The sequence below is a fragment of the Carcharhinus amblyrhynchos genome, chromosome 17, assembly GCF_965287045.1.
Source record: "Carcharhinus amblyrhynchos chromosome 17, sCarAmb.v2.hapA, whole genome shotgun sequence".
NCBI lineage: Eukaryota > Metazoa > Chordata > Chondrichthyes > Carcharhiniformes > Carcharhinidae > Carcharhinus > Carcharhinus amblyrhynchos.
In genome coordinates this window covers 15,253,111-15,278,935 of record NC_137340.1, presented here as the reverse complement: position 1 = coordinate 15,278,935, position 25,825 = coordinate 15,253,111, and the positions used below count along the sequence as shown (strand labels likewise).

Genomic DNA, 25,825 nt, shown 5'->3' with positions numbered 1-25,825 from the left:
AGGGGAACTTGGAGTTCCAATATGGTGTTCCCCATCTGGCCTTTGTCCTTCTAGGCTTGGGGGTCAATTTGGAAAGGAGCCTTGACCTTCAATTCATTCATGAATTGTTCAATTGACCATTCTATTCATTAATTACTATACCCATCATTTTCATGATGGTGGACCATAGACTACATGGGCAGAACAGTGGCACAAATAGCATTGTTCAGATTCCTGCCGGCAGTATTTAAAATCATGTTTCTCCCTGATAACAATCTGACCATCAGTTTGGCATTAGTATTTTTGGATAGGGTCTTAGAAACTAGAGATGTAGTTTTAATCAAGTTATATTTGTATTGTGGGTGTTAGGAGTAAGCCACAGATTTAAGTTTAATTTACCATTTGTATTGTGGGTGTTAGGAGTAAGCCACAGATTTAAGTTTAATTTACCTTTTCACGTGTGTGTTAAGGGGAAGCTGGTTTTTGGTTTCACTTCAGACTGATGCCTGCACGTGTGTTGTTTCTTTGTGTACCTGCACTTTAATTAGTTTTATGACTCGTGACGAAGAGGGAGCTGTGTCATTACCAGAGGGTCAGTACTTTAGGGAAATTAGAAAAAAAAGCATTGTGGCCAAGCAGCAGGGACCAAAAAGAAACAGAAAGCAACCTTAGTTCAGCTGGAAACCAGTGCCAGAAAGCACTGGGCACAGGAGAGGGAACTACAGAAAGCAGATTTCCCAAAAGTACAGAAGAAAGTCCCAGAAACCAAGGAGCAAGACAAAACAACAAACCTAGGAATGTCAGTGAACGAAAACAGCAATTTGAACACATCCTGTTCAGTGAAGTTAAAGTTGGAAGCAGAGGAAAAGGTTCCAAATTAAAGAGAGAAAGTAGCAGGGAGCAGAATCAAGATGAAGTGGGCTTGCAAGAGGCCAAAAGATCTGAGGGGATAGCCAAGGAGTTTATGACTCCTTATTATGAGCCTATGAAGCAGTAGTATTTTGTTGATATGGCTGAGTATTTGACTCTGTGCGTGGAAGGCAGAGCTTGAACATTTGTGATGATTCAAGGGATAGGAACATCTGAAAGAGTTGAAACCTTGGAGATGGATCACTGTTAAAGGTGTTCAAGTGAAAGCGGGGAGTTTGGAAGAAAACCACAAGGTGAATTCTTCAAGAGTGAAGATTGAAAACTCTTGTGAAAGATGGAGATCAAAGAGACTGGTTGGCTCAGTGTGACAAGCATCTTGGGGAATTAGAGATCCATCGCATCTGCTTTGGATTGCATCTATTTTCAGACCGTAGTGTGTCTTGACCATAGGTCACCTATTTGTTTACATGGACAGTGTACTGCGAATAATTTTGTAACTGCAAATTAAGAGGATATCACAACACACAATGCCTTTCTTTGGAAGAAAAGATGAGAAGCGTAGATACACAAATAGGCTCCCTGGCTTTTATTATGGATACAAGACTAAGAGGCCAGCACAAAATCAAACACAGCCTTAAACAAGATGGGACATGAGAAAATTTTACCTCGTGGACATGTGGAATTAGTGGAAATATGGTTAATGTTGCATCAATTAATTTAAATGGAATATTTGGATAGGAATATGACTGCAAGTTTATAACTTCCAGCTAGTGACAAATAGGCCATGGTTTATCCATTGGCAAGATTACGGGAAAGGTCTTCTGAAGAAAGCAAACTGACGGGGTTGAATAACATATTAATATTCTGGAGAATTCAGTGATCAGGGGAAGAATTTAACTTGTCCAAATTCTGAATCCATCAAGGAAGTTTGATGAGTCAAATGGACATTTGTATTCCCATGCTTTATGTTCATTCCCCTAAGATTATGCATCTCACATGATGCGAGAAGGGCTGCACTTAAAGTGAACAAGCAGAACATTTTCCCTATCATTTATAACACATGCAATATTAGTTGAGAACCTAAGGCTCCAATACCATGGCCAGACTACTCATTACATACAACAGGGCTTACTACTATAAACCTCATTGCACATGTGTAGTCAGACTCAAATTTCAAACAGTTTTGGTATTGGGAAGGACTTACATACATTAATAAGACTAAATCTGAATGTACTTGTAAGAGAAGCAGATTTTGTAAAGTTCAAGTAGGAACTAAATGATTGAAGCAAGTTACTGGACACCTTTCATGATGTCAATGGTTGTGAAACTATCAGCTTTGTCATTATTCCATTGAAACTGACAACTTCTGCAGTCCACACTGTGCAGAATATTGCAGAAATCCAGGAGTTGCAGCCAGTGATTCCACACTTCTTCAGAAGGTCCACTGTTGAGGCATTCCCAAAATATATTCAATAGGTCAATTGATTTTCTAAGAATTTCCATTCTTGCGCTGTTAGTCTTGCCATAAAAAGCCCTCGAAAAGGTTACATCACATGACGTGAGGTGCAACCAAATTTTTAATAGCACATCAATTTTTAATTACTGTTAAACACCCTCACTGGACCTAAAGGCTAATTTTATCTTTGTGGAATGCCAAATTTCTCCATAATGGTAAAATATATTTGTTTAGAAGTTTATTTTTTCAAAATATTATCATAGCTTCTTTTTTAATTTAATGAACTAGTTAATTCACTAACTGAAAACATAAATCAGAAGTGAAGGAAATTTTAACTTTGGCCGCATATCTGCTTTCTGATATCTCAGCTGTTGCATACTTTAAGATAGTGCTAGGCATGGTGTCAAACTTAAATTGGCATTGGGAAAACTACCCAACTAAGATCATGAGATCTTTGTGGACAGCTCTCTAAGTTAGTGGTTAGCACCCTTGCTTCAACACTGGTTGCAAAATCCAGGTCCATAAAACGTGGGGTAATGAAAGAATATATGAAAAATTTACATTCTGATCTCCTGTGTTTTTGAAAGCTCTATGCCACGACCAGCAGACATTACATTTTTTCCTCACCTGGTTAATGCCACTTAAAATCTCCAGATCAATTCAAAGAAGCATTTTCTTCTTTGAGCCAAAAAAACCACGGGCATCAAAAAGCGCAAGAAACCAAGTCTCAATGGCTGATGTATGTCCATTAACCCCGCAAGACAGAATTATTAAACATATCACTTTATTGGTGTTCCCACAAAGTGAATGCATTGGTTGTGTTTGGGACAAATTCCACTCAGTCTGGTGATGGTTCAAGTCAGAAGTTTTATTACAAGCTTGCAAGGGAAAGATTCAAGTTGCAGAATCTCTTAGTTACTACAACAACATAAACACAATACAGCTTCAGCCGGCCACATGCACAAGCGTGTCTTGTCTGCTCATGGCCTAAGGCAAACATATCCAACTATGTTCTCATAAACAAGCAAGCTAATGGGATGGTAAAAACTGTAGAAAATAGCTCAGGCTTATTGTATACAGTGACTTCATCTCTAGCAAAGCACATCTAGAGGAAAGACAGGCCAGGTATTTAAGGGTTATGGAAAAATACTCTGCAACTGCTTCATAAGTATAACTCAGAAATCAGGCTAACCCTTCACTTTCCACATCAGGTTGACACAATTTTCATGCACAAGTTAAATTTGTCGATACTGTTGGGATTTTTAAAAAGCATTCCTATTTCAATAATTGAAAGCAACCCCACCCTTTGTGGTCTTAATAGTTTGCAGCTTAGGTTGCATAACTCAGGATTATCAGTAACCCTATTTAACAGCAGAGCTGTTAAGTCTGGAAGACGGAAATATGAAAGACTAGACTCACAATGTGGACTAAAACAATGTTTATAATAACTTTGCTTTTGCATGTTGTTGAACTGTTGAAGTATTATGCAGCACAACACTGAAACAGTCTATAATAAGATCACTTTCTCTTCCAAATGTTATACTTCCTTTATTTAAGAGCCTCTACTACTGCAATGTCTTTTCACTTTTGGCAAGCATTGTTCCTTGGAAATAATAAGATTATTTTTTGTTCTGGAGCTTCTTCTGACATGGCCAGAGTGAAAAACAAACACTGATAAAATGAGGCCATGGAGCTCAAAACATTTGTCGCTGAAGGCATCAAGTTTGCTTAAACAGATAAAGTAACAAAGCTGTATTATCTTGTTACTTATCCACCACATTTCCAAGATGAAATTCAATATTATCGGAGCTGACCACTCAAAATAGTTGAATAATACAATGGTTCAATAAAATTATTAAAGCATCAGCAAACCATTGGTGTTTGCAACACAGGCACTTTAAACAAGCTGTCATAAAAGGAGCCTTTGTTAAATTAATTTGATCACAAAATACAGAAATTAAACCAGTCTGTGGTTTTAAAATCCAGTACAATTTGCATATTGAGGAAGTCCTTTATAATAAATTCAGCCAGAACAAGACTAAATTTCCATATTAATTAGGCTGATTACCAAAGCATGTTTGTACTGGAATCTCAGATTATTGATGTAGTTTTTGTTGCAACTGTTCAGTCCATCTGATATGAAGTTGCTGCAAATATCTAGTTTATGATTCACGTTCCTTAGGATACATCCTTTCGTTCAAGAATATAACTTGTAGTTTTAAGAACTAAAATTTACTGTAGAAAGTGGGTCAGTGCAACATGAACTGGAAGGTTATCACATTCATTGAGGTCAGAACAGAAGAGAGGGTTATAAAATAGGGACAGGAGCTTAAACAATAAAATAGGAGATCAACCTAACCGAAAAGTGACAAAAAATGGAAACAGAAAAAGGAAACATAGAAAGGAAAGTAACCCTCCCAGTTACTTTGGGAATCTAAATTTCTGGGAATACTGAAACTGGTTGAAGCCATGTAAAAAGGAAGCAGAACCATCCAAGTAGTAGCTGCAGCTTGGAATTGGTGTGTGTGATTTGTAGCAAAGATAGATAAAGCACTGTAAGCAAAGTAAAAAATTTAACTTCATTCACCATGTGGAATGCTGTTTGAATTTTGAGAGAACCAGAGTTGGAAGATTATCTAATTTGAAGTTAGTGGAAAAAACTACAGTGGTCCCCACAGAATATTGTGGCAATGAAAGCAATCAGCACATTGGCTTGGAAAAGTAACACGAACAAGGTTCTGGGGGATCCACAGTCTAAAGATGGCAAATGAAAGCTTTAGCCCCGAGAATAGCAGGAGCCGAGGAAGACGGAAAGTCTTCAAAGTTTTAAGAGTGTGCAAATTTATAACGAGGTTCCACTAAAGCAAAGTAAGGCTGCCAGGAATGGAGTTCTGCTTACTTGCTGTACAATGTGAGCACATTGTGTAAAGCAAAATAAACCCAAAAGGATAGGTACTAAAATGATGCATGTCCCATGAACCAAGTACTGAATAAAATCTGCTCTTGTACGTAACTATTGAATAGAATTTGGCTTAAATGCTACAAACAGCCAAATTTTCACAGCGATGCCAAGTTTAAAATTTGCAGGAATTGATATTCTCTCCCAGAGAAATTGTCTTGTGAAAGTAGAAACAAAAGTAACGGAATTAGATGCTAATATACATAGCAACATTCAAGGAGTATAAGCTTAAGCAGTGAATTCATTGCATAAATCATTCTTATAGATTACATAATAAACTTTACTTACGCGGGCCGATCTTCTAGGATCAGCGCTGTAGTGGACAGTGGCTCAAATTCAAGATTTCGCCGCCGTGCAGACTGGAGTGGGGTTTTGGTCATTCGGCCGGTTCGAGCTTCATATTCCTATTTTCAGCAGAAATAAATCAACACATTGAAGACATTTTTAAAATTTAACACAAATTGATCAAGGAGCTTTAAAGCTGCTCTCTTTAAAATCAAGGGAAACAAAAACCACCATAGATTTGGGGAGAAAAATGGCCAAAAGTTCAATCAGGAAATTCTGACATTTACAGTCAAAGGATGTAATCAAATTCTGTGGTCTTGTCTGAAGAAACCATTGCTACAAAAACAGGATATATTGCTACTGTTTCTTAAAAACCTAGGTCCCTCAAATTAATAGTCAAGGTGCATTCATTAAAATATATTCATTTGAAAGTGCAGAACATCCAATTCAAGAAGCAACCACCCCTCCCTATCCCTCCACCCCAAACATTCTGCAGCAGTGACAACACATCTTTTGTTCAGCAGCACAACCCTAAGTCAAATTCAATTCTACTGATTATTGCACAATTGTGTTTTGAACTATTGCAACAGGAGTTTAACGGTGCTAAATTCTGTTTGTCTTATTAGATGATAATTCAAAAACAGAAAATGTGATCTATCCAACATGCTTCATAAAATATTTTAGCTCTTTCTCAATTTTCTGTTATATTGCAGACATTTACCAAGGCCAATAATGTTAAAGTTGCTTAATTCTTTTTTTTAAGCACTCGCACGATGTTGCGTTACTCATGTTGACTCAATTAGATAATTTGAATTAAGTACAAATTTTCCAATCCAGAGTAGGCTATAATTGGATATGTATGAGAATAAGATAACCCTTTGCAGTTGGCGGTTTATCTTTCAACCCATAAGCTTTTGCTGGTTAAGAAAACTGCCGACAGAACACTGAATAACAAAGAACACCACAGCACAGGAAACAGGCCCTTCGGCCCAACGAGCCCGCATTGCCACCTTAACAATGTGTTTTTCCTCCTCCACCCTTGATCCATGTCTATGCTTATGGTACCCCCATTGGAAACCAGATTAAGGGGAGAATAATTTAGGGACAATTTGTTACACCAATCAGCCTAACAGCACATCTTTGGAGTGTGGGAGGAAACCGGAGCACCCGGGGGAAATCCTCGCAACCACATGAAGAATGCGCAAACTCCCAGACACTGGCCCAAATCCATGTATCTGCACAGCAAACAGTGATAGTCACTGAGCTGTCATGGTGCGCATCTGCTGGTCCAGTTTTAAGCGTACACAAACAACGCGACGTACCAGGCTTCTCTCGAAACATCCAAGAGCAGCCCACGCACGACCCACCGTGTGTATGCCCCTTGTTAGACAACAAGGTGGACGATAAGGGAAATAATTTGTGTCTTGTCGTGTGTTTGGACATTCCTTCAACAGGTTATTACCATTAATATTTGCCTGCTCAATATGAATTTTAGCAAAATAAATCAACAGGAAAAATGAGAAAAGTGGAAACACATAAGCAGACTCAATGGGGAAAAACATGCAACCATACACAATGATGAAACAAGCATTTTTCTGGGAAAAAGAGAACAGAGTTCTACAGAGTGTTTAGAGAATTATATTGTATAAAGATTTTGTAGAGTCAAGGCAGGTTCACTGTTTCTTAAAAAAAAAGAGGTGAATACTATAGGAAAGGCTTACAAGGGATATTCAACTGAAGTGGGAATTACATTGCCTCATTTGTTCAAAATTACCAAATTCTATGCCACATCAAAACAGCTGTAACCATTACCCCACTCCTATGGTCTTAATAAATATGTGGGTATATTCGATTTCATACCCATTAGCTGAGCAAAATTTCAGTCTATTGCCTGCTAGGAATGCAGACTGCTCTCTAAGCAAGACTGAGATGCAAGTCATGGGGAGGTTTATTACTAAAAAGAGTAAGAACGCAATTCCATATTTAGTAATTCCTCAATCAGTGCAGGAAAAAGTTAATCAGGGTAAAAAAAAAGTGAAATTTAAGACATACATATGCACACACACAATCTAGCTCAGTTCAATTAGTTAACTCTTCTACAGTAAATGAGTCTGAGGAAGTCATGTTAATTAGTGGTGACTTCTCTACCAGTAACACTAATCATATTTTGTGATATCACTGACATCCAATGACATACTTCCTCTTAATTTTTGCCAATGTGACGCACTGCTTCGTTATACTATTTAGATGCTCATTTTCAACTTACCTAGAGAAGAAAGTAGCTGCAAATTTTACAGATTAAGTAGTAGAAAAGCATTATGGTTATAGTGGGAATTATGTACAAACTTTCTGGTAGCTGCTGTGAAATGGAAGAATATGTTATTGTAGAGATTACAAAAAGCATGAAGCAATGGCAGAACGGGTTTAATCGACGATTTTAACTTTTATATAAATTGGGAAAAGCAGACTAACACATCAGAAAGATAGTGAACTTGAGTGTTGTTAGTTTTCCGCAACAATATATGTACCCTAATCTGAATGAACAAGGGGACACTATACTTAATGAACCAGGTTTATTTAACAACCTACCATTACTTGAACATTTATCAATAGTGATCATAACATGACCAAGTTCAATGTATTGTTTGAAAGAGAAAAGTGCAAAACTAAGATTTTAGTTTTAGATCAGGCTGACTTCAACGTATTGAGATACACTGCCTAAAGTGAACTGCACCAATCTGTTAATAGGTAGAATGACGGATCAATGCAAAATAATTTAAAGTGATACAGAACCAGTTTAGACTCTTAAGGGTAAAAGGGAACTACATTCCACAAAGATCAGCTGTGAATTATTCAAAAAGATTAATGTTTAAGGTACTTTTTGTGACAGTAGTCAATCAAGCATATTATGTTGGCTTCAGTGGGCAGCAGTGATTATAAACCTATTTTATCTTTGCAAACAGCGACATTAGTTTGTGTAGACTGCAATGAGATTTGGTTGTTGAGCCAGTAGTGGCTGCAACAATTGGAACCTTTTTTATTTCATTTGAACTAGAGAAAATCTGCAGATTTTTCCACTCTCCCCAATAATGCTTTTAATTTGGAAGCATAGAAACAATTGCTAAATATTAAACTTGATTAATGACACTACATCAAGTCACTGCCACATAATAACACTGCATTGTGATAAGCTACATAAGTAGTAAGCATTTAGCCTCTTGAGCCTACTTCACTATTTTACTATAACTAATCTACCTCAACTCCACCTTTTCACACTTCCCCATATCCCTTAGCATTCAAGCCTTGTCATGAACATGTTAAATGTCTGAGCATTCACAGCCTTCTACAGTAGAAAATTCCAAAGATCCACAACTCAGTGAAGTTTTTCATCTCAGCTGTAACTAAATGGACCACCCTGTATTGAGATTGTAACCTCTATCTGAAAGTCACGAAATGACAATAAAGAATGGAATATATAGAAAATCTTATTTTAACAATTGTTGGTGTTATTAAAAGGTTCTGTTTAAATATTCAGGATTTTTCATTATACCCTCCCTTTCAACGTGAATTATAATAGAGCATCCTCCTCAACTTTCTGTTCTTAATATGTATCTGCAATTTTCCTGACCACCTTGAAAATCTGAAACAAAACCGAAGAAATGCAGCTGGTGTAACAATTTACAATACTTCCCAAAAGACTCAATCGCACCGTTTGGTTTGATTTAGAAGCCTAATCAGAGAAAGTTCAAAATGAACAACCAATGTGGTATCCAGGAGCAAAATTTTTCAGGTTTGTTTTACAAGATGTACCAAAAGAAATGATTAATTAGACAGATTATAAATATTAATTTGTATTAAACAGTTAAATATTATAAACATGCAAACTCTGCAAAGAACAAAGTCAAGTTGGTTGAAAGCAAAATGCAGGAGTAGCATTGTCAATATTCAGACACTTCAAAACCACTACTAGCTATTGTAGATGAATAGTTGAAATAACACATTTAGAAACTAATCAAAAAACAGAAATACCAGCATGATTTCGATGTGATGTTAACAGCAATCTGAACAAAGGCACAATAACTGAGGCACATTATAGTGCACGAAGCCAGTCAGTTCATCAACAGCTGATATTCATTTCCATTCAATAGAAAACGTTACTGCTTTTAAAGCAACTTGTTTTTTTAAAACGCACCCTAATCTGGAGCCTATTAAATACAGGTCAAAAGACCATTCGGGGAGAGAAACAACTTAAATGTGACAATTGGACAGCTGGTACTTCAATGAACACCTGTGGTCTATTATCATTTGAAACATTTTACTTAGTACAAAAAACATGTCTAAAGGAATGACTGCACTGATAACTGAAATTAAGGTCATGCTTTTACATACTGGCAGGATTTCAGAAACAGTGAAATGGCATGTCTGAACTAAAAGTTTAATTGCTCAGATCAATGCTAAACATTAGAATTTACAACATAATAGGATCATCAAGGAAATTAGTATACCATTCTAACACCTAGGAAAGATTTGTGACTAGACTTCATTTGCCTGTAAATTTAGAAACAAAGCATGGCAAAATGTTGAGTATTCTAAAATCAGTCTACAAAATGATGCAAAGCAACAACAACACAGATTTGTTGAACACTTTAATGTAGAACAAAGCTCCATGGCACTTCACAGAAGGATAGCTAGTCAAAAACAAATACCACGCCAAAGGAAGAGCTTTTTGGAGTGACTAAAAAACTTTGTCAAATAGACGAAACTAAAGATAGATCCTTTGTTCCAGAGAAAATGGTGCAAGGGTGGGAAGAAAAACAGATGCTCTGGCTACATTAAGACTGGGTCCAAGGAAAGGCAGTCCATAGCACAGGCCAGAGGAAATACATTGAAGGAGAAAAGAGTAATTGAACATGAAAAATTCTACTGAAAGGTCAAGATGGGATAATGTATCACTGTCAACATTGCAGGCTGTTATTTGTGACTAATTATGACTGCTTAAGTGCTGAGGAATGGATAAAGACCTCATGGAAAATATTCAAACAAGAAAGGTGGATGGTGAGAAAACATAACATAAGAAATAGGAGCAGAAGTAGGCCATCTAGCCCTTCGAGCCTGCCCCGCCATTCAATAAGATCATGGCTGATCTGTCGCTGCTCAGTTCCACTTTCCTGCCCTCTCCCCATAACCCTTAATCCCCTCTCATCAAAAACCCATCAACCTGCGTCTTAAAAATATTTAGCGAGGCAGCCTCCACCACTTCAACGGGCAGAGAATTCCAGAGATTCACCACCCTTTGAGTGAAGAAGTTCCTCCTCAACTCCGTTCTAAACCGCCCCCCCTTTATCTTGAGGCTGTGCCCCCTAGTCCTACTGTCTTTTTTGAGCGGGAAGAGTCTCTCCACCTCTATCCTATCCATCCCATTCATCATCTTATACGTCTCAATGAGATCTCCCCTCATTCTTCTAAACTCTAACGAGTACAAGCCCAGTTTATTCAGCCTCTCCTCATAGCTCAACCCCCTCAACTCCGGCATCAGCCTAGTAAACCTCCTCTGCACTCCCTCCAAGGCCAAAATATCTTTGCGCAGGTGCGGCGCCCAAAACTGCACACAGTACTCCAGCTGCGGTCTCACCAATGCCCTATACAGCTGCAGCAAGACCTCCCTACTTTTATATTCAATCCCCCTCGCTATGAAGGCCAGCATCCCATTTGCCTTCCTGACCACCTGCTGCACCTGCAAGCTGGGTTTTTGCGACTCATGTACAAGGACCCCGAGGTCCCTCTGCACCGTCGCCTGCTGCAGTTTTTCGCCCCGTAAGTAATAGTCCTTCCTACCATTCTTCCTACCAAAGTGGACCACCTCACACTTGCCAACATTAAATTCCATTTGCCATTTCCTGGCCCATTCGCCCAGCCTATCTAGATCCTTCTGCAGACTCTCCACACCCTCTGCACAATTTGCCGTTCCCCCAATCTTGGTGTCATCAGCAAATTTCGACACCCTACACTCGGTTCCCTCCTCCAGATCATCTATATAAATGGTAAAAAGCTGAGGCCCCAGCACCGACCCCTGGGGCACTCCACTAGTCACCAACCGCCAATCCAAATAGCACCCGTTGACCCCCACTCTCTGCCTCCTATTTGACAACCAATCCTCTATCCACGCTAACACCCTACCCCCAACTCATAAGAACATAAGAAATAGGAGCAGGAGTAGGCCATCTAGCCCTTCGAGCCTGCCCCACCATTCAATAAGATCATGGCTGATCTGTCATAGCTCAGTTCCACATTCCCGCCCTCTCCCCATAACCCTTAATCCCCTCGCTTATCAAAAACCCATCAATCCGCGTCTTAAAAATATTTAGCGAGGCAGCCTCCACCACTTCAACGGGCAGAGAATTCCAGAGATTCACCACCCTTTGAGTGAAGAAGTTCCTCCTCAACTCTGTTCTAAACCGCCCCCCCTTTATCTTGAGGCTGTGCCCCCTAGTCCTACTGTCCTTTCTGAGCGGGAAGAGTATCTCCACCTCTATCCTTATCCATGCCATTCATCATCTCATATGTCTCAATGAGATCTCCCCTCATTCATAAGAACATAAGAACATAAGAAATAGGAGCAGGAGTAGGCCATCTGGCCCTTCGAGCCTGCCCCGCCATTCAATAAGATCATGGCTGATCTGTCGTGGCTCAGTTCCACTTTCCCGCCCTCTCCCTATAACCCTTAATCCCTTCTCTTATCAAAAACCCATCAACCCGCTTCTTAAAAATATTTAGCGAGGCAGCCTCCACCACTTCAACGGGCAGAGAATTCCAGAGATTCACCACCCTTTGAGTGAAGAAGTTCCTCCTCAACTCCGTTCTGAACCGCCCCCCCTTTATCTTGAGGCTGTGCCCCCTAGTCCTACTGTCTTTTTTGAGCGGGAAGAGTCTTTCCACCTCTATCCTATCCATCCCATTCATCATCTTATATGTCTCAATGAGATCTCCCCTCATTCTTCTAAACTCTAACGAGTACAAGCCTAGTTTATTCAGCCTCTCCTCATAGCTCAACCCCCTCAACTCCGGTATCAGCCTAGTAAACCTCCTCTGCACTCCCTCCAAGGCCAAAATATCCTTGCGCAGGTGCGGCGCCCAAAACTGCACACAGTACTCGACCTTCTGCAATAACCTCGTGAGGTACTTTGTCAAACGCCTTCTGAAAATCTAGAAAGACCACATCCACCGGCTCTCCTCTATCCACTGCCCTAGACACATCCTCATAGAACTCCAGTAAATTTGTCAGACACGACTTCCCTTTAATGAAACCGTGCTGCGTCTGCTCTATCAAGCAATTCCCTTCAAGATGCCTCGCAATTTCCTCCTTAATGACAGATTCTAACATTTCACCTACCACAGACATTAAACTAACCGGCCTATAATTCCCCGCCTTTTGCCTGGCACCCTTCTTCAACAACAGCGTAACATTAGCCATTTTCCAATCATCCGGCACTTCCCCGGAATCCAGCGACGTCTGGAAAATAACCACCAAGGCATCCACTATCACCTCCGCCATTTCTTTCAGAACCCTCGGATGCATTCCATCCGGTCCTGGGGACTTGTCCACAATCAGCCCCTCCAGTCTGTCGAGCACCGCCTCGCTAGTAACAGTAATGTCATTAAGACCCTCCAGTCCTACCACCTTTCCATCGTTAACACCCGGCAAATTATTCACGTCCTCCTCCGTGAAGACAGAAACAAAAAAGTTATTCAATACCTTAGCCATATCCTCATCCCCTATCACTAGGTCCCCTTTCTCATCCTCTAAAGGACCAACATTCACCCTAGCCAGCCTCTTCCTTTTTATATATTTATAAAAACTCTTGCTATCCTTCTTTATATTAAGCGCTAGCCCAGCTTCATAGTTTCTCCTACCCTTCTTTATCAACTTCTTTGTCAATCTTTGTTGACATTTAAACCTCTCCCAATCCTCTTCTCGCCCACTACTCTTAGCTACTCTAAATTCCTCCGCTTTTAATTTAACACTTTCCTTCACCTCCTTTGTTATCCACGGCTTATTACCTCTCCTCCTACTATCCTTTTTGACCATCGGAATAAATTTCCGCTGAGCGCCAAGAAAGATCTCCTTAAAGATCCTCCACTGCTCCTCAACAGACCCTCCCTCCAACGTGCTCCCCCAGTCCACATTCGCCAATTCTTCTCTCATCCTACCGTACTCCCCTCTATTCAAACAGAGGACGCGTGTCCGGGAACCAACTTTCTCCTCCTCCATCTGCACCAGAAACTCCACCATACAATGATCACTCTCCCCAAGAGGATCCTTCACCACAAGGTCCCTAATTCTACCCGCCTCATTACATAGCACCAGATCCAAGATAGCTCGCTCCCTCGTCGGCTCCAACACACACTGTTCCAGGAAACTATCCCGGCAGCATTCCAAGAACTCTTCCTCGAGCCCCCCGCGTCCAACATGGGTCGACCAATCAATATGCAGATTGAAATCCCCCATAACTACGGCCGTCCCATTCCTGCACGCCACACTTATTTGCGCGTTAACAGCCCGCCCCACCTCCAGATCATTATTCGGGGGCCTATAGACGACACCCACCAGCATCTTCCTCCCTTTGCTGTTCCTAATCTCCACCCACAACGATTCCACCCTCTGCTCCTTGGCTCCAATATCATCCCTTGCTACCACCCTGATGCTATCCTTAATCAGCAGAGCTACGCCACCCCCTTTTCCCTCCTGCCTATCCTTCCTAAACACTTGATAGCCCTGTACATTCAGCTCCCAGTCCCTGTCACCCTGCAGCCACGTCTCTGTAATGGCCACCAGATCGTACCCATTTGTGTCGATCTGCGCCACCAGCTCATCCACTTTATTCCGAATGCTTCGTGCATTCAGATAAAGCGCTTTCATCCTAGCCTTCACCTGGACCCTATTTGCCGTAACGCCACCAACCATACTCACGCCCCCTACTCCCTCTATTATGGGACATCCTCGGCCTCTTCCCTTACCTGTACCCTCTCTCTCCTTAACTTTAGACCTCGTAACGTCACCTACCCTCGCACCCTCCCCCCCTAATTAGTTTAAAGCCCTGTCTACAGTCCTCTTTACTCGATTCGCCAGCACTCTGGTCCCAGCACGGTTCAGACCAACCCCATCCCGCCCAAACCGGTCCCACCTACCCCAATACTGGTGCCAATGCCCCATAAATTCAAACCCATTCCTCCCACACCAATCCCTGAGCCACCCATTCACTTCTTTAATCCTGTCAACCCTACGCCCGTCTGCACTCGGTTCAGGCAGTAGCCCAGAGATAACCACCTTGTCAGTTCTACTTTTTAATTCCATTCCCAGCTTTTCATACTCCCTCCCCAGATCCTCAGTCTGCATTTTGCTTACGTCGCCGGCACCCACATGTACCACAACGACTGGATTCTCACCCTCCCACTCCAGGTTCCTCTGCAGCCCAGCTGCGACATCCCGTACCCGAGCACCAGGCAGACAACACACCCTTCTGTGCACTTTGTCATTGTGACAAAGGACAGTGTCAATACCCTTCACCCCACTATCCCCAATCACTACTACGTTCCTTTTCCCCCTCTCTTTGCCTATGTCCTGCTGCATCACTGTACCGTGTGCAGTTTGCTCACCAACCTCACCTGCCTCGTTCTTGTCCAGCCTGGAAGCAAGAACCTCAAACCTGTTATGCAGATTAAGAGGCTGAGGCCTCCGCTCCTCACCCCCCTTCCTCCTCCCAGCAGCCCCCTCTTGTCCCTGACCCTTAGAGTTAGCCAGTCTAGGGGGGGTGGATGTCACTTGCACCCCATTGACAATGGCACCCTCTCTCCCCCTGATGAGCCTCAGCGTCTGTAGCTCAGAGGCCAGCTCATTTACCCTGAGCTGGAGCTCCTCCAGCAACCTGCACTTACTGCAGACATGGTCACTGGGAAGGACCCTGGGGTCCACCAGTTCCCACATCATACAGAAACCACACATCACATGCCCCTCCATTATTCACTGTAGTAGTTTTGAAAAAAATTTTTTTTTTTTGTTTTTTTTCCCTTGTTTTTCAAACGAACTCACCTGGCCTTTTTTCCTTCAAGCCCTTTTTGATATTAAGCCCTAATAGCTCACTCTGCTTCCCACTCACTCCGCTGCCCGCTGTCTACACCAGGCCTCTTTTTAAACCTGGCGCTGATTTAAAGCTGATGGCCCACAACTGCCTGCTAACCACTCCCTCAGAATTCTCCCTCAGAAAACATTCAAGGCTTTGGGAGGAATGGGAGGTTTTAGATAGGGGCAATGGTTTGCAAGGGGAGAGAAATTGACAGTTTTGAAAATATCATGAAAGCGATATTTTCAAAACAGAAGGGAACAGTAAGTTTCCAAAGAGAGATGTGCATCTATAACAACCGCAAGGAAATTCGCTGTCAAAAGATTAGTGGGAATGGGGAAAGAGTCTAGACAAGTTGAGGGCATGAATGGAGATGGGAGAAGTGAGGAAGATGCAGTTTCAATACTGGGATTAAGGGAATCTTAGCTTAGCTCTGGTTTGCTGGACAAGGGGCAGAGACAGCTCAATCGGTGACAAGCATATCCTTGAGCACCTTATGTCTGAAGAGAGTGGAAGTGGTGGGAAATGTGATTTAAAAGACATTTGTGGTTGTGGGGTGAAGCAGGTGGGAGTGGGGGCTGTATGTGGGAGGAAGAGGGGGAAGACATCTTTAATTTCCAGGATAATCCTAAAGTAATGCTTGATTTAATAAGTTCTGGCGATGGATGGTTAAACCAGTTCAATGCCAGAAATCTTTCAAATGAATTTCAGAAGAAGGGTTGTAAGATATTGTGCTTTCCTCAAAGCTTAGCTGAGAAATTCCAACAACATAGCCAGTATGTTTATATAATAAACACGTCAACAAGAATATAACGGATGTTCCTGGAACCTCTGTGCCTGGTGTATTCCAAATATGGATTTAAATTAAAATTGCTTTAAAATACAGATAAATTTATCATATTCTTCAACATTCTGAATCTGGAACAGCTGTCAAGCAAGACAAAACAATGTCACTGACCTCTACTTAAAAGCTGTTAGTATGTATTAATACACAGTAGAATCAAAACTGAAGTTGACTGATAAGCCAAACGTCATTAATCCTTAGCTAATTGGAATCAGTAAACAAGACTGATTGTTAAACACCAAAAACTCATTAAATATCAAAATAGCTCATCTTGAGCCGTAGTGCACTGTTAATAGTTCTGCTGAATGATCTGGCATAAAATGGGATGGGATAGAGAATTTAACTTTAATTTACACTATTGGAGAATATTGTTTGGGAATGAGGTCTTTTTGTAAGTTAAACTTTAGATATATAATACAGAATGAGATATGACTATACTGTGCCTTTAAGAAATATTTTTGACATGTTCCTTGTGCAGGATCTACTTTAGCAGTTGATTATTACCAATAATCGTTTTGTCTTAATCCTGATTGTTACTGCAGCAGCATAATTGCTAGAATGTTTGTTTTCATCTGGACTATTGCCGTTCTGTTAGTGGTTCCCCTGGGGTTTTGCAGAGTAGGACCTGATTAGGTTGATTGACAGGTAAGGTCATACGACTGGGTGGAGCTCGACTGACACACTGAATTCAAGCTTAGTTGCTTTTTAGATGCTACTTTGAGTTAAGAGCAGGGCCTCTTCTCTCTCTGAAATTGGAGACTGGGATCTGCCAGGAGAGAATTCGTCCTACAGATCTTTCTCTGAGATTCTGCTATATGAGTGTGGATCGCTGAGGGTTGCTGTCTCGAAGTGCAGAGGGAAGTATCCCTTTCTGTCACTGAAGTTTGGAGACAGAGCTGCCAGAGACTAGATTTACTTCTCTGAAGTTCCACTTTTTGAGGATATATCCTTCTCTGGAAACTGCTTTCTGGATCTTTGTCCAGAGTGTTAAAAGACTGGAAATCTAGCACCACAAACATATTTCTTTTTGTGTTAATTAATTCTGAAGAAAGATGTATGTCTGTGGGATATTGCTTTAAATTAAATGATAAAGATTGCTAGTTAGGAATTATACTTTGTTATGTTTAAAGATTTCAAATTGGTAAAAGTTATGCTAATTATTTTTGTTATATTCTAACTGCACTCTTAAATAAAATGTGTTTTGATTAAAGTTTCCTAGTGGGTCAACTGAATCATACCTGGAGCGAAATACCTATTACGAACATCAAAACTAAAGGTTGGGATCTAGGCTAACTTCATAATGAACCCTGGAGTTTCTGATCTGGTCCCTTAGAGAATACATGCAAACCCTTATATAAGGTGCTAATGGATTTTACTTAGGATTAATGTAGTCAAGCTGAAATATTATCTCTCATCATTCAGGAAAAGCTCATTCAACAGCTTCTGATCAATTAAAATAAGTGTGATTTCAAGCTGCTGTTTCTGGAACTTGGGTTCATATCCAGCACAAACAGAAGGGACCCTATACTGTATTGTCACTAGGATATTAGTAAATTCTAATGGTTCATGAAGATACTTTCATGTTAAATCAAAGGAATAAAATCTAGTACTCCAATTACTTTATAGATTTCAACCTTCCAAACTAGAGTTGCTTCTGAATCAAGAGTGTCGCACAAGAAATAAATTAGAAGATCTAAAGTGCATGGATTTAAACGCAGCATTTCCTATAGCATTTTGGTACCAAAACACCAAATAAGCCCAATAAAATTAAAATGAGTTTGGGCCATCAATTTGGTTTCGAGTCATGAATCACAAAACAAATTGAATTCTTACTTTCAAAACATTGGCTAAATTACAATGACTTAAGTCAATTACAAACATTTTATAAAAAGGTCTCATTGGAATATTTTATCTAGTACTCTACAATGAATGCAAAGTGCTTAAATGACTGGGCAAATGTGCTTTAGAGATTAAAGACAAATGAGTTCAAATGCATTCTCTTATTGCATTCATATGGGTGTTTTAATGTTCTTAATGTCAGTACAGTGATATGAATTGTGCTCAGCATGCTTGAATAAAGAGATGTACAGGTGAAAGACAACACAGATCAATAGTATCATGCATGGTTTGAAAATTGACTGGAAGGAAATGAAGTAATTTCATACCCCTGTACTGAACAGGTTAGGTGCAGACACTGACGTAAGACTGCAACCATAGCTGTCCTGATGAAAGAAACAGAGTTCAACTTTAGTTATCAACAACAAAAATACAGATCGACAATCAAAAATATAAAAGTGCAATTGTTCTTAAAATCCTGCAAGAATTAAAAGGCAATTTTAAGATGACTACTCATTAGAAATCAATCTAAAATGACTAGTGTCCATAAAAAGAATTCATGGGATAACCATAAATGTGTAGAATTAAACTAGTTTGTTACTTTTTAAAAAAAAATTCTATCTTTAAAAGCCACCTGAAACTGCCCAGTCGAATTAAAATGACAATTCTGAAGCACAGACCTAAGCAGCCCTCCTTGAAAGACTGCATAACAAGCATGCATCACGTACACACTGATTCTATTATAGAATGGGGGCAATACCACTCTACTTTCTGCATAAATTATAATCCTTGAAACGTAATCAATCCTCTTTCATTAAAGCACATAATAGATATAAGCAAAATATAAACATTAACTCATCTAAAATAGATTTTCAAACCATACTCCATAAGTAAATCTCAGATGGTCCATTGGATTGTTGAGGATGGGAAAGATTTGCCAATTCAGCACTCTAGGACAAATGGCACCACTAAGCCCTCTGTTCAGCTGGCTGGGAGACCATTTGTCCTGACTGACAGTACAATCCACATTTTGGCTCAAGAGGTATTAAATCAAGTGAGATGGAACCTAATAAAAAAAACCATTGCTGTCAGCATAAATTTGGCGTTAAATCATTGCTTTTTAAATAAGTGAAAAGCTCAAAATCTATGAACACCAGATCATCATATTTCACTGTATGAAAACATCAATCAAATCACCACTGGGCTGTAAACTGGTTAAATGATCTGGTTAGTATTTGTTAAACAATTCTGAGTTTTCTGAGATTAATTCTCGATTTCAGTACTACGTTGGAAACAAACAGGAACAATTCTCATGTTAAATAACAGAAGTGGAATGCTGATAATTGCAGTTTTCAACATGGTTTACAACTCCTCAGATACTGAAGTATCCTGGTACATTTGTAGCGAGACCTGGACAATATTCAGGCTTGGGCTAAGTGGCCAGTAGCATTTGTGACACACAAGTGCCAGACAATTACTATCGACAAAAGAGAACCTAACTGCCTCCCATCATATGCAAAGGCATCATCATCAGAGTCCCTCTCTGTAATACCTGGAAGGGGGAGGGGGATTCTCTCTACCAATGATGCATGTTTATATCATCCACCAACCAACCAAAATTCATTCAACAGCACCTTCCAAACCAATCAGCTCGAAGAACACCACCAGCTGGGAAAACCACCACCTACAAGTTCCCCTCCAACTCACTAACTATTCTGACCTGTATTGTGTTCCTTCACTGCTGCTGGCTCAAAATTCTGGAATTCACTTCCTAACTGTACTTATGTCACATGGACTGTAAACGCTCCATGTAGATGGCTCACCGCCATATTCTCAAGGGCATGTATGAGGTGGCATAGTTGTTAGCACTGCTGCCTCAGTGCCAGGGACTCAGGTTCAATTTCTGGCTTGGACCACTGTGCGTGGAGTCTGCACATTCTTCCAGTGTCTGCAAGGGTTTCCCTCCGGGTGGTCCGGTTTCCTCCCCCAGTCCGAAAGGCGTGTTGGTTAGGTGCAACGGCCACGCTAAATTCTCTCAGGAGAACAGGCACCAGAGTGTGGCGACTAGGGAATTTTCACTAACTTCACTGCAGTGTTAATGTAAGCCTACTTGTGACACTAATAAACAAACTTTAAACTTGGTTTCCAAGTTAAAAGTTATTAGAACAGACTACACCAGCATAGCATTGTGTCATTAGAGAAAATAAATTTCAAATGGCCCTTTAGTGCCCTTCATCATTCTGTATTTTCACATGGACCCGAAGGGGAAATATGAATCGATCAGCCAGCACACAAACACATTTAATCTTCCTATTATTCACTGCAAAACCCTGCCAGGCCAGATAAGATTTTGTAATCAAGGAACGGTTACAGCACAAAGGGTGGCTACTGGACCCAATGTGTCCATGGCCAATACCTGCAAGAACAATTTAACTCGTCTCACTCCCACATCTTCCCCACAGCCCTGTGAACATTTCCCCTTCAGGTTCTAACCTAATCCTCTTTTGAAAAAGAATGAATTTTTCTCCAACATGTTTACAGGAAGTGCATTCCAAATCGTAACAATTTACTGTATAAAATTATTCTTCTACCATCTTTTATTCTTTTGCCAATCACTATACGTCTTTGTCCTCTTGATTCTACATTCTTCCATCAATCGGAACTGTTTTTCTCTATCTACTCTGACTAGACCCCTTATGATTTCTCTTCAAACTTCTCTAAGATGTTAAAAAATTAAGCTCAAGAACCTCAGAACAAGATTAATTATACATGCTACTTGAATATTTCACGCATGTAGTTCAAACATAAAGGTGCTCACAATAAACCATTTTTCTCTCCTGGTTTTTGACTTCAGTACAATACCCCACTCAGTTCAATGTTAATTAATTGAAATACTGTATATGCAAATGCATCTGAAACATTTGCCTGCTTCTAACAAATTCAATTATCTTTATCAAGGAAGAAACCAGGAGGAATACATTTGACATCACAGTGTCAGCTTGTTATTCAGACATTAAAGGTCAGTGTAAATAAATTTCACTGCAGAATAGCCACATAAAGGAGTGCACTACCCTAAGAGTGGGGCAGAAGTTAAACTCAACTAGCACAGTGGAGTCAAACAAAAGTATGAGATAACAGTTGGCAATTGTGGAATTTCCCATCTTGTTATCACAAGGAAAGCAATCAGTGTATTACATTTTCACACACTGAAGGCTCTAATTAATTTATTGCAACAAAGCCAAGAAAATATCTTGATCTATTTGTACAACAACCAAGGCTCCTTCAAAAGCACCTTCCAAACCTATGGCCTCTATGACCCAGAACGGAAGGCCAGCAAATGTATGCATGTTCCACTCCATGCCACATATCATCCTGATTTGAAACTATATTGCCATTCCTTCACTGTCACTGCATTAAAATCCTGAAACAATCTCCCTGGCAATATTACGGGTATACCTATGCCATATGGACTGCAGCAGTTCAAGGTGGCAGCTCATAACACCCTCTCAAGGGGGTGTGCAATAAGTGGTAGCCAAGCCAGCGATGCTCACATCCCATGAGCAAATAGGTTATTAAAAATCCAACTTGAATTTTCAAACTGAACCCTAATAAACATATATATTAAAGTGTTTGTAAAATATTTTTGTATTACAAGTTGAACCAGAGGACTGGTTCATGCAGACCTGTCACTGTGTAGGTCACTGAGAAGTCCTGATATAATTTGGCATTCCAGGTGTGTAATATGCCTACAGTACAACTGCTACAATGATTCATAATATATTCACAAGCAGATAATAGTTCAATGGAGTATTATGTATAATGCTTATACAAGATAACTAAGAAAAAGATGTCAGATTGCAGGTGATAGAATAATTGTCAGCAAATTTAAAAACCTTTTCCTGTAAGTGGCCTGAAGTGCCACAGAAATTTGCAAAAGCCACATTTAGGCATCTCGGTCTTGGAAAATAAACCTTGTGCCTTCATACAAGTCAATTATTTTGGGTTTTCATGCACTGGTCAAAATAAACCATAAATAAGTGAAGGAATTCTGGGTGTTCCTACAGCTTAGGCATGTCCCACTGTACTTCAGTGCAATTAAGGATTTTCAAATGCCATATACTCTCAATAATCTCTCCCTCAATGTCAACAAAACAAAGGAGATTGTCATTGACTTCAGGAAGCGTAAAGGAGAACATGTCCGTTTATATCAACGGGGACAAAGCAGAAAGAGTCAAGCGATTCAAGTTTTTAGGTGTCCAGATCGCCAACAACCTGCTCTGGTCCTCCCATGCCAACACTATAGTTAAGAAAGCCCACAAATGCCTCCACTATCGCAGAAGACTAAGGAAATTTGACACGTCAGCTACAACTCTCACCAACTTTTACAGATGCACCATAGAAAGCATTCTTTCTGGTTGTATCCTGCTCTACCCAAGATCGCAAGGAACTACAAAAGGTTGTGAATATAGCCCAATCCATTACGTAAACCAGCCCAATCCATTGACTCTGTCTACATTTCCCACTGCCTCGGCAAAGCAGCCAGCATAATTAACGACCCCATGCACGCCGGACATTCTCTCTTCCACCTTCTTCCTTCGGGAAAAGATACAAAAGTCTGAGGTCACGTACCAACTGACTCAAGGACAGCTTCTTCCCTGCTGCTGTCAGACTTTTGAGTGGACTTACCTTGGATTAAGTTGATCTTTCTCTACACCCCAGCTATGACTGTAACACTACATTCTGCACTCTCGCTTCCTTCTCTACGAAGCATGTATCTTGTCTGTATAGTGCACACAGAAACAATACTTTTCACTGTATGTTAATACATGTGACACTAATAAATCAAATCAAGGCTACCATAGAGGTTTCAGCTTTTTTGAAAGTTGAGGGTCAGCTAGTACTCGTTTAAACTGCCGTGAGCTGGCAGCTATTGGTGAGACTGCCAAGAGACAACAAAGCAGAACAATATCTCCATTGAGAAAGCTGTATGTTGATTCTCTGATTAAACCATGAGGGGAGAATGCTCTACAGCCAAAGTTCAAGCTCCGACAGTTTCTGCAGATTTGTAACCAAATAATAAAGACGCAAGACTGATGTCTGTGTTGTGTATGGCAACTGGAGGAAGTTATAAACGATCTTAATAACAAACTAGTACATCCAAACCTTTCATTACATCTTTTATTGTAAATTACAGACATTCAATATGTAACACTAACTTTTAAAACAAATGCCCCAGCTCAATTTTTAACTATTTTAACCTTAAACCTACTGTAAAATGAAAGAAAGGCATTCTAAAGAGCTGGCAATAAGCCATTTGCTAAGGTTTGCAGACACGCTTCACAGCCTTTTGACCAAGGTCAGGTGTAGTATCGACATGCTGTGCTTGGTTGAAGTCATTAGGTTACATTTCAGCTTCATTTGAAGCAATTTTTAAAAGCGGCATCTCGGCCTTTTGGCTAAGATGCAAGTGAGATCAAGCCTCGGAGAAGAAGCTATGCCAACTCCAATCAGCTTGGATCATGTAGACCAAGCCCAAGACAGGAGCTGAGAGCCCTGTCTTGTCAGCTTGGATCGGGAATGTCTCAACTTGTTGAGACTCTGAATTGGGCTTGATTAGACTGAATTGGAATAACAAACAAAAAACTCTCAATTAAGACCAAAAGTGATTTCTTCATCACACACAACCAATTTCCGAAGTCAGCTGCACACTGATTTTAGACTAAGATTAATCCAACTCTATTCTAAGCCTGGCTCAAGGCCACTCATGCTGATAATGCTATAATCTAAATCTGTAAATTACATTGCAACTTCTTCCCGTAATTTCTTTCATTAACTTCAACACAAGCAAAAAGGTTTTCTTTGCAAGGGGTACTGTATTTTGAGTGGCAATTTAATGCCACAAGAGAATACAAAATTAATCATACTGAATTACCAGAATACTTATCCTCTTGGAACTTGTTTTTTCAAAAAACGTTTATATTCAAGACTTCAGCAGTGAAATGAGAAAAATGTTTAACAGATGTAATTGAACCACCCACATACTTGTGTTCGGGAAATTCAAAACTTCAGCCTAAAGGTATAATTTTGTTTTCTGAAGCACCCTGTTATTGTGTTGTTATCTGCAGAAGGCAGCAGCTTAACTTAAAATCAAATTCCAACATAATGTTATTTAGCAAGAACTTGTGCCGTATAGGGCCAGCTTCCTGTCATGAAAACAACTGAAGTAGCACACATGGGAGAATTCACTAAACAGCAGCATAAAGCATGGCTAGTGAAGCTCATTGCATTTTGCACAAAACAAACCATCAAGAGTCATGTGTTTCCCCCAAGCCATTCCTCCGCGAGCAGTGGGTGGACCTTGCCACATTGGGAATGTTTACAGCTGTAAATCAGTTTGCTTTTACTCTGCTGGCCTTGTGTTTGCCTTGATCCTTCTCCAAGATTTTTTACACTCCAAGAGAATCTTCAGTAGGTGGTTGCAAAATTGTTCCAAGCAAGCCATTCTGAACATTGAAGTGCAGCCACAGATTTCAATCCGGGTCTAAAACTAAAGGATTAGCTTGATGGGACAAAACAATGTCTAAGGAATATTAAGTTACATTTACATCATGCCTTTAACGTAGTAGCTGAGCCAGAGGAGGAGATAGAGGACCAGGTGATCAAAAGATTGGTGAAGAGATAGGTTTGTGTAACTTAAAAGGAGAGAGATAAGGGCCTTAATGGCTGAAAGCAGTAGGGAATGCATAAGAGGCCAGAATTGGAGAAGTAGAGCATTCTCAAGAGTTGTAGTGCTAAAGGACGCTACAGAGATAGGGTGGCATAAGGGCGTGAAGGGATCTGAATACAAAGATGGAGTATTTTAAATTAGAGACTTTGGGATCTAGGAGCTGTGTAGGCCAGCAAATTCATTGGCGATGGATGAACATGAGCATTTTGGACAAGCTCAAGGTGGAAGATGGGAGGCCATTCAGGGCAGCACTGCAATAGCTAACATGAACAAAACTTTTAGCAGAAAATCTGAGGTAGGGTCAGCAACAGTCAATATTATAGAGGCAGAGGGAGACAGTCTTGGTGATAGAGGGAAGACTTGGAAGCTCAGCTCAAGTGAAAAAAGGACAATAAGGTCGAGCACAGTCCAGTTTAGTCTGAAATGTTGGCTGGGGTGGAAGGTGTAGTCACTCTTAACAGCATAAAGTGCCTCTTAGGAGACGCACGTTTAGAATTGGTTATCTGATGAAGGGTATGTTCATGGGTGACAAGTGGTCACTCGGGAAACCATGCTACTCATGAGAGGAATGCCAAGTAAGGATCAACTGGCTGTTCTCCATGACAACAATGGAGAGACACTACAGGAAGGATCTGTAGATAAAATTGGCCTCAAAGTCACTACATAGATGGGAAAAGAGCAACTGGGAGAAGGGCAAATCATACAGCTTATGGGAAACAGGATAAGTGTACAAAGTGTATTTGTGATGCTG

General features: G+C 40.3%; 1 protein-coding gene across 4 annotated transcripts in view; it reads right to left on the bottom strand.

The window, feature by feature from the left end:
* Positions 1–25,825, bottom strand: part of tbc1d12b (TBC1 domain family, member 12b) — a 95,583-nt gene that overhangs the window by 15,710 nt on the left and 54,048 nt on the right. For 3 of the 4 annotated variants that reach the window (XM_080205527.1, XM_080205529.1, XM_080205530.1), the window contains exon 3: positions 5,553–5,668. In XM_080205527.1, the coding sequence (XP_080061653.1) occupies positions 5,553–5,668 (116 nt within the window). Of the gene's footprint in view, positions 1–5,552; positions 5,669–18,676; positions 18,734–25,825 lie in introns of all 4 variants that reach the window. The other variant, XM_080205526.1, reaches the window with a different exon arrangement.